This window comes from Coffea arabica, chromosome 10e (genome assembly GCF_036785885.1).
Source record: "Coffea arabica cultivar ET-39 chromosome 10e, Coffea Arabica ET-39 HiFi, whole genome shotgun sequence".
Taxonomy (NCBI): domain Eukaryota; kingdom Viridiplantae; phylum Streptophyta; class Magnoliopsida; order Gentianales; family Rubiaceae; genus Coffea; species Coffea arabica.
Window position 1 is genome coordinate 1,359,333 of NC_092328.1, and position 10,441 is coordinate 1,369,773.

Genomic DNA, 10,441 nt, shown 5'->3' on the forward strand with positions numbered 1-10,441 from the left:
GAACTGAGCCGGGTCTGGTTTTGTATTACTGGTGGGATTTGGTAGCTTGTGGTTTGTGAAGGGTGACGAGTGTTGGCGTCACGCCGACTATTGTCTCGCTATACCCAGCCAAACGCGGCTGCCGCCATCCTTTGGGATGATGATGATGATAATAATGTGTTTGGACGTGAGATTATTTGTTCAAATTTATTTGTTTAATTATCGTTATAATTTTTAATATATTTTTTTATCTTATTAATTATTTTATTATTTTACATACATTACATCACAAAAAATATTACAGTAATTATTTCAAATAATCTCCTATCCAAACACATCAATCGATGCTACTATACTAGTACTAGGAGGGCGGAGGATTGATCAACACGAACCCCTATCACTTTTTAATACTGCTAGTACTCCTACAAAAAATAAAAAAACTACTCCTAGTATTTTTTTTTTTGTTATGTATTACTTGTAATTTGTTTTCCCTGCAAGTAATTATATGCAGTATTTGATTTTTAAACTTATTTTTCAATCCGGTTACCAGTAATAATATTAACCATGCATTAGGCACTTTTACAAGTTTCCATCATTTTTAGTTTTGATAGTCTTGAGAAGTGGCCACTAACTTTTTGTTTAGTTGCTAGTAACCAAATCTGGTACTTTTTACAACCTACTATTACGTTGCAAATAAATAATTCTGAATCTTCACAAAAAATACTGATACTAGATTTTCCTTTCTTTCTTGGTGCTAAAAGTTTAGGAGCAAAGGAGCTAAGATTAGACAAATGCAATTTCCAAGCTATTCCATCATCTGGCCCAAAATGCTCCAGTAAAAGATGGCGGCCGGCCCATATTCGAAAAAAAAATAAAAATAAAAATAACGCATGAAAAACGAAAGAAAACCCACGGCCATGGGCATGCAGGCGAAAGCAAACTCGAACTTGTGGCCATCTTTACAGTTGACAGCATCTGCCTAAAATCCTCTTTCCCATAGCCCCCACGAAAAAGATGTCCACCAATTCTGCAGCCTCCCAATTTTGGATCCGTTTATTGCACTTCCTCAACTCCAGCAACGCCAATTACCCTTTCCTATTCCCATTTCCAAGAAAAACCAAAGGGACAACTTTCACTCCCAAAAGCTGACATGTCTTTCACCATTAAGCTACAGCTCACCACCTCAACAAACGCATATTGCAATGCAACATTCAAGAAAAATTCGTACTTTTCCAAATTTCAATCAAAACCAATCTACCACAGTAACCCTTTAATCCAAGTACTATCTTTTCAAGAAAAGATGAGTTCTTTACCCTTTTCGTCACCAAAAGGCATTGGTACAATCAAGAGTTCGTTGATTGATCCAGATGGGGGCTCATTGGTGGATCTTGTGGTGCCTGAGAGGCAAAGGGCTGCTAAGATTTCAGAGGCTGAGTCAATGCCAAAGGTTAAACTCTCAAAAATTGATCTCGAGTGGGTTCACGTGATTAGTGAAGGTTGGGCTAGTCCACTCCGGGGGTTTATGAGAGAAAATGAGTATTTGCAGAGCTTGCATTTCAATTGCTTAAGATTGAAAGATGGGTCCGTGGTTAACATGTCCCTTCCTATTGTATTGGCAATTGATGATGAGACAAAGGAAAAGATTGGGGGGTCGACTGATGTTGCACTGACTGGGCCTAATGATGCTTTGGTTGGCATTCTTAGAAGGTTTGCTTCTTTGCCCGAATTAAGTAAAACCTTTTAGTACTTGCTTTTCTTCTTTGTTGATCATAGCCTAGTCGTTTCATTTTCTGGTTCTCTTGATTTTTCATGGTTAATTTTCCTGAGTTTTTTCTTTGGATATGATCTGAATGGTGATGCTTTTGAAATTGAACATGAGCGCGTAAAAAGGCCACCAGATTGCATTTAGCCTGAGGTTGCTCTGGTCTTCTGTCTTTTTGGTCTGTTTCTAAACCCACTTCCCCCAAGCCGAGGGGATTGGTTGTTGATTGTTGTTGGCTCCGTGATTCACATATATTCGTATTGACATTGCTTAGGACGTACGTCATAAACTAATAGGCCAGTTGAAGAGTTTATGTTTGCAGTCTCTCTGGCTTGAAGCCTGTTCAATTGTTGTACAATGCTGATAAAACATTGTCCAGGTTCTCAGGAATAATAAGTGCAAATACATTGCTATCTCACTGACTGTAATGTGAAAAGGAAAATTGGTGTATGTCTACTGTTTGCTTCCACCAACTTTGGCTAGAGTATTTGTTGGGTTAAATGTCACATTTATAAAGTTTATATTTTGAAAGCGTTTAGGGCATGATGTATCAGACGTTGTCTATAGAAGATGGCAGAGATATTGAAAAGGTTTTTATGCTTAACTATGAATAGCATGAATAAGTTAAAATTGGTTGCTTTTCTGAATTCATTCTTTCAGTTGTAGATAGAAGACTAGCAGAAACAGATCCACCACTGCTTAACTTATCTTCATTGATATCATCCACTTGTTTTTGGGTATTTCAGTTCTGGCGGATGTAGTTTCACACATTCAGCCAATGTTACATGATAAATTAGCTGATTTAAGGACTCCAACATTTTATCAATTATATAGAGAAACTTGTTTAAAATTTTAAACGCTCTTCAATATTGTGGAATGCTAGGTTAACTACTTAGCAAGAATCCTAAGCACTGCTAATTATATGAAGTGTGTGATTAAATTTGATCTACTAAAGTCAGTGTCAGTAATAATGTAAAATTAGAACCTCTTTGTTGCATAAGCACGTGTTAGGGTCAATTTTGGTGGATTATAGCACAGGAAAATGCTCCACGTTCACCTCTATCATGTTTTTCTGGAGACTTGTATATGTTGGTCCATATCATTTCTCCATTAGTTGAGTGAGTGAATCTCTTATTAGTTGATGTACATATCTGGCTCTTTATTTCGGACTTTCATTTCGTTTGGTATCACGATATCATGATGGTACAAGATTTTCTGTTGCAGGATTGAAATATTCAAGCATCATAAAGAAGAGAGAATTGCCAGAACATGGGGAACTATTGCTCCAGGATTACCTTATGTTGAGGAGGTAATTACTTCAGCTGGGAATTGGCTTGTTGGTGGAGATCTGGAAGTGTTAGAGCCTATCATATATAATGATGGTCTTGATCGCTACAGGCTATCCCCCCAACAACTACGCAAAGAATTTGATCACCGTCAGGCAGATGCAGTTTTTGCTTTTCAGCTGAGGAATCCTGTGCATAATGGCCATGCTTTGCTAATGAATGATACTCGCAGGAGACTTCTGGCAATGGGATATAAAAATCCAATTCTTTTGCTTCATCCTTTGGGAGGTTTCACAAAGGCTGATGATGTGCCATTGGATGTTCGAATGGAACAGCATAGCAAGGTTTATTGTGCTAGTTTCTTTTATCTTCTTTGTCTCCTCAAGGACCATGCCTAAATTGTGTGGCTTATAAGTTTGTCACAGACTTTACATTCTGCCTAATTGGCCTTCTTTAACAATACCCAATTGTTTTAACACTTTTGCCAGACATCTCACCTGCCATAACATTTTTCACCTTGGAATCCCATATAAAAAATAGCAATTTATACCACCTATAAATTGAAAAACATTCTTGTAAGAATTTAATATAAGGAGGCCCTGCATTTCAACTTGCATTCGCTGCGGTGTGAGCAGTTATCTCCCAAAGAGAAGTGCTCTAACATCGGATGCAAACATTTTTTCCCCTTATTCTGTTCTCTTTATTTGGACGCTTTATTTGGTTACTCAGGACATGGGCAATTGTGTCTACCATGTTAGCAGTTGTGAGTGAAATGAACATTTGAATGTCTCTTGAACTTCAGTGATCCTCGACTTGGATCAAGCCATTTTTTCCGAGAAATTTGTACTCCCTCCATTCCATCATTTTCATTTGTCTACAAAACACCTAACTTTGTGAGATAACAGGTTATGATTACATTTCTTCAACTAACATTAGTTTTGACTTCTTCATGTGACCTATGAAATAGGTCTTCACAGAAGAAAAGTTTTCCTCCTTTTTTCGACTTTCTAAACTGGGATGTTTAAGGACATTTAGAAAAGAAAGGAGGGTTCTAGAAATTTTAGAGAGCGAATCAGTTTAGGCTAGTGAACCATGAGTACGAGTGATATGGCAGCCTGCTTTAGAGAGACGGAGTACAAGGTGATGTTATAGCTCTTTTAGGTACTTTGTTGGACAGCATTACAATTACTAGATTGCTTACAAATTGAATTTCTTCTTATTGTCCATCCTAAGCTACCCTACTGGTTTGAGACTTTTATATTTTAGTGTAGTGAAACAAATACTTCCTTTTGTAAATCTGACAGCAATTCTGAGTTCAACTCATCTATTTATTCCTCCTCGGCAGGTCCTTGAAGATGGAGTTCTTGATCCTGCGACAACTGTAGTGGCCATATTCCCCTCCCCTATGCATTATGCTGGACCAACTGAAGTACAATGGCATGCAAAGGCACGCATAAATGCTGGTGCCAACTTTTACATTGTCGGACGTGATCCAGCTGGTATGGGGCACCCAACAGAAAAGAGAGACTTGTATGATCCTGATCATGGGAAGAAAGTTCTAAGCATGGCCCCTGGTCTGGAAAAATTGAACATTTTGCCATTCAGAGTATGTGCACTTATTATCCTTTTCTATTGATTTTTGGTCCCAGATCATCTGCATTATTATGTTAATCATTCAATAGCAGTGACCTCAGGTCATTCCTCTGATAATCATTTGCATTTGTTAGCTTGTAATACTCTTGGCAAACTCACATTGTGTTGGTAACACTTCGGTCCTTATCACGGAGGAGTGATGTTAAAGCTTCTTTTGGATGGTCTGTGACTTTTTCTGTTTGTATGGAACAGAAGAAGCTTTGAACTTATTCTCCATTAGTTTGTTCAGTTATCAGATCAATTCAACGCTTTAGGAAGCTATAATCCAGTTTCAGACAGCGTTTTAAGGCTACCGCGTATACCCTTTTGGCATAGTCCAATTTATTTATCATGCTTTTACCAGTTTGTCTTTTCCTGGGCCAATTTATTTATCAAGCTTTTAGCAGTTTGTTTTTTTCCTGGAAAAAAGTTATGGACAGCATTATGTTGTGTGCCATCTATGACAGATTTAAAATGTCAAGGCATTTTTTCTTTTCAGCAACAAGATTATGTTTCTCTGTCCAATTCTTATGCATGCAGGGATTCCCGTGTTCATAAATTTTCCTTTATACTGCTGATGGTTACTATCTGGATTTGCTCACATCAAATGTTCCTTATATGTAATACTTATATGTTCGTAAATTATACATTTCTTGCATTTCAGGTGGCAGCATATGATACTGTAGAAAGACGGATGGCCTTTTTTGACCCATCACGTGCTAAAGATTTTCTTTTCATCTCTGGAACCAAGGTGAACATTAACAGTGTGTTACGCTGCTTTTTCACAGGAGCAACTTGAAAAAAAACAGCATAACTCTATTAGCCGATTAGTTTTTGAAATTGATTAATTTCTGAAACTTGATTTAATGTACAATTTGACAGATGCGGGCTTATGCCAGAAACGGAGAGAATCCTCCTGATGGATTCATGTGTCCTGGAGGGTGGGAGGTCTTGGTCAAGTACTACAAGAGCCTCCAGGCTCAGGAGGCTGATGAAAAGCCTACAGTGCTGTCTGCTTAAATTAGTTTTATTGGAAATAGTAGCATTGAAGTTTTCTGGACGACCATTCAAACCTAGAGGCAGTATCCAATTGCGGATTGAAAACGAAGATTGAGCAATTTATACATCGGTGGCTTGCGCTCCTTTTCTTTGGAGTTTGACATCAGCTAATGTTTAGTTGTTTCCTTTAGTTGGCCTAAAATGCAGGGATTTATGTCTATTGGTAATTGATTTGATATAAAAGAGTTTTAGCTAATTGCTCTCTCCTTTTAATGGAGGTGCTGTGTAATATTTCACTACTTAATGATAAAGCTTAGCATCGGATCGACACAGGGGCTGTGCGAGGTACCGTTCGTAAGCTCCTTCGAGCATCAAAAGAGAAAAAAGTAAAGTGTAAGTAAGAGTCGAGTCCAAGTGATGACAATCAATTCTTCCATCTGTTTTGACTTCCATCACTTTAAACAGGCTTTCACACTGTTGGAGATTGGTACTGTAAGTTGCTATGACAAATTAAAAATGGCTTTGTTTCCAACTTTTACAGATTCTTGCCGCTGCATTTTGCTGTATCTGCAGTTGAAAATTTGGTGGTTCTTTAAATTGGCACGGTTTTTGCAACTGTGACAAAAGGTGCATTTGATGATTCAATGCTAGAATTAAGTTACATGGGCTGGACTGCGACTCTGGTGTGGCATGGTATCTATTCAGGGGTGCCGTTCATTATATCAAAGATCTGGGACTCGTGGATGATAGAACGATGGAATTCCAAAAGATGAAAAAAAAAAAAAAAAGGAAAGATACGAGTAGAAAATTCAATCCTGTTGAAACTGTAACTCTGCATTGCATGCGAGCTGTAAGTGCACTATTTTGCAATAAAATAAGTACAAGTTAGTTAGGAGTTGGGACTTTGAAATGAGTCCTACTTATAAAAAAAGGAGGAATAGGGCCAAAAAAAAAGCAACATTGGTCCTGATAGATTTTAGGACACAGTAAGCTGGATTCGGGGGTGATGTCTCCAGGACATGCTAGGCAAAGAAACGTACAACAGCTGATGAGATTGAGATTGATGGGGAAAAACTATGCAGGAGTTGGATGACAGAGTAACTTTACATGGATTTGATTTGACGGCCACATGGAGTGTGATTTCCAGTACTGTTAAACCACAATCTTCCGAATTAACCAGTGCAAAATGTAAAATGAGAATCATTTCAGATTACTGGCCATGATTTTTGCCTATAACTTTCTCAAATTATTTCCTCGAGTGTTCAGGTATTTGTATTTCTAAGTTGCCATCGCTTCCTGTTCTTCTAAGCACTTGATATGGAGATGCGTAGCATCCTAACCTTTCACCTGCCCCCAAATGTTCGGAACAGTTCTCCTTTTTTTCCCTCTTCCTTCCCAAACCTCAGTATTATTGCTCCAACCATGCTGCCCGGGGGCATCCCGTCATTAGTAGGCTTGTCAATTCGAGTCGAAATTTATTATTTTGGATCCGGGCCAGCATATTATATCGAATTTGGATCCGAACCGTTTACAAGTTAAATTAAATTTTTGAAACATGAAAAATAAATTGAGACGGACGGACAGAGTATATAATTCGATAAGACTGACGAGACAGATTGATGAATTCTTGGTCGTTTGCGAGTACTTCTAAACCACCATGGAGTCTGGAGACATGGACAACAACTCACGGGACTGTACCCCACAAAAACAAAAAAAGAAAAGAAAAGCTCACGAGATTGGTTAAAGAGATGACAAACCTTATAGTTTCACATGATCAAATTCTTATCCTGTACTCTAAAATTACACAGGCCTGGACTATGATAGATCTATGCATCAAAAGTCTTACTCCTACATAGTACATACTCTTACAAAATTTTGTACTACCATTGAAAAAATGTGCAAAGTCATGAGAAATTTTCCCATTTCTGCATGGCGTTGAAATTGGAGAGTTGGCATGTACGAAAGAACTATGATTATGATTGGTTTCTCACACATCATTAAACACTAGGCACGCAAAATGTTTGTTCTTTGTGACCCAAGCAACAAATAAATAATCCACCCTGGACTTGGACCCCTTGAATATTATTAGTGTGGTTTCTTCTTTCTTCTATAGCGAGCTCTGCACTGGGGCCATTGCCCATTGGTGTTTCATCTTTTCTTTTTAACGTCCGTCTGTTTCATGTTAATCATCATGTCACGCTCATTGTTTAATATGATTCGAGCTTCCATCGCATCATTTTCATCTTTGGCTTGACATAAACGGATTTTCGATAAAGCTGATAAAAGAACGGCTTTTTAGAGGCGAAGATCTTTTCTTAGACGTTGATAATCTCATCTGATAGGTGTCCGGCAATGCACTAACATGTAAAACTTGGTATAACACCACTTTTCCCTGTGTTAGAAAAAGGCATCTATAAAGCCATAATTTGGAACAGATATTCTTCATAACCTAATTCCACGTTCGTCCTCTCCTTCGGTGAACAAATAAGATGTGCTCCATTAAGTTGTTCATCGCGGTGCATGAGTGCTAATACATTTCGAGAAACATAGAACAGTTGTTTTTGGCTGTGTTTCTTGGTTTGACCCTTTTGCGGTTAATCCATGTTAGCAATCTTAACCAACTTCAGCCTGTTAGTATAACAATAAGGTAATCAAGTGCATGTGATAACCTTTTGGAGCAAGCATTATTAATGCATTGCGTGATGAATGATCAATTCGCAGCAAAAAAAAAAAAAAAAAAAAAAATGGAAGGCAGAATGGTTGCCTTTACTAGTTCGTGTGGGCTGCTAATTTCATTTCTCATATTTTCTTGCCTGGAGTATAGGCAAACAGGTTTGGTAAAATGTCAAGAAATTATGGAAGAAAAAAAAAAGTTCATTGGGAGGGAGAGAAGAGTGGAGGGTGTGGCATTGGCGTATTGGGTACAAACTGAGGAGAGAATTAAAATTTTGGGGATGAATGAGATGGATGAGTAGGTGTTGGCACAGATACCAAATCAGGTCCTTACAATGTTGTCTTTAGAGGAGAAATGGGGGCAAAAGTAACATGGCCATCATGTGCTCAATAGTTAACAGAGGTCACTTTGTAGTTCTACTTCTGTTCCACCTTTTGGAATTGGCTTTTGCCTATTTGCTTTATTGTTAGGCTCCGGCTTTCGGTGACAACCTAATGGGGCCACCCCTGCTATTTCTTTCTGTTCGGATCTCCCGTTCACTAATCAATTTCATTCACAGAACATGGGAAGGCCTTGAAAGAGGTCATCTTATGGGCCACTCCACGTCAAGTCTAACTTCCCCAGCATAATGGGTTTTAGCCATTTTGGCCCCTTGACTAGCAAGTTTGACTCGAGATCATAATATATACGGTAAAACACTCCTAAGTTTTAGTCTGTTGAGTTTCTTTTTGTTGCCCTTGTGTGGTTGCCATCCCACGTCGATTCTGGGGGGGATTGGGTTTGATAGATATAAGTCTCCTAGAAAGCCTCCGAAAATTGCCGGCTTTTGGAGATTTTTCTGGAATTTAGGTTTGTAAAAGCCGTAACTCTAACTTCGGTTAAAAAAGATCAAGAGGCAAATTCCTGCACGGTAGCATACTGGGTTTGATGGGGGTCTTTATCTCTTAGCAGCGGCCGGCCTACTGGCTTGCCCTTGTGGGGTTGCTATCCCACATCGGTTCTGGAGGGTTGGGTTGGGTAGATATAAGTCTCCTGGGAGGTCTTCAAAAGTTGCCGGCTTTTGGAGGTTCTTCTGGAATTTAGGTTCGTAAAAGCCGTAACTCTAACTTCGGTTAGAAAAGGTCAAGAGTTTCTTTTTGCTTCATTGTACTGTCTTTAACTGCAATAACTGCAATGTAGATCGTCAATCGTTTAACTTCCCAGTTCTGTATACCGCCTTTTACTTTTAGTTTTGAGCACAATGAAAGCTCCAGATCACACATCGTCTCCCTTCTTAAGATTTAGGGCCTCAAAAGTTTCAGCAATAATTCATAGACAAGGTCGTTTGCACCTATTCTTTGATGTTTCAACCATTCAAACGATGTTTCTTGAGATCTGCGTTATCCTCAGTTGTTTCTTGTGCTAGGGAGATGTACGATGAACCATCGAATTCTTTAGGGATGTTTACGATGAATCATCCAATTAATGGTGAATGTGTTGTTAGCTGAATTAGTTGGGAAATGATTTTCTTCATTTAAGGCGCATCTAATGAGTTGGCCGAATGTAGATATAAAGGGCATAATGTACTAGTGACTGTACTAGTTGAAATGAGGCAATTGGAGGCTGAATTCTTCGGTCTACAACACTGCCGAAAGTTGAAGAGGACAGATGGATTGGACTGACTTAGTTAGCAATGTGAAGTAACTAATTTCTGGAGTATTTGGTGGATGTCGGTTTTTTGAGACAGAAACGTAGCATCAATGCCAACGCTTGGCCGAGGGGTGGTTACCTACTACTCTACTACTCCATAACTCATCCCGTCTCCGTCCTCAAACTAAACTGGCTTCATGGTCACCTTGTTTTTACAAGACCTATGCTACACTTAAGCTCTTGCCACAAAAAGAGGTAAAAGAGAGTTGTCTTGAACAAACAGTTAGGCCACAACCACAACCAAAACTAGAAAAGGTAAACTGAGCATCTGTACCAAAACAGATAAAAGTAGATTCTACAAGTGAAAGAGTGGAAACTAACCACCTCACATATATAGTACCGTTTTAATGAAAAGTTAAGATAATGTATACAACATCGGATACTTGAACTAGTTCATTAAAAAAAAAAAGTCCTGAAAAG

General features: G+C 38.6%; 1 protein-coding gene across 1 annotated transcript; it reads left to right on the plus strand.

Moving 5' to 3' along the window:
• Positions 1-927: 927 nt before the first annotated feature.
• Positions 928-5,914, plus strand: LOC113712888 (ATP sulfurylase 2-like). Its single transcript, XM_027236503.2, has 5 exons — positions 928-1,686; positions 2,966-3,371; positions 4,373-4,633; positions 5,324-5,410; positions 5,542-5,914. Exons 1-5 carry the CDS (start codon positions 1,130-1,132, stop codon positions 5,677-5,679), a joined length of 1,449 nt encoding a protein of 482 aa, XP_027092304.1. The 5' UTR covers positions 928-1,129; the 3' UTR covers positions 5,680-5,914.
• The last annotated feature ends 4,527 nt before the right edge of the window (positions 5,915-10,441 follow it).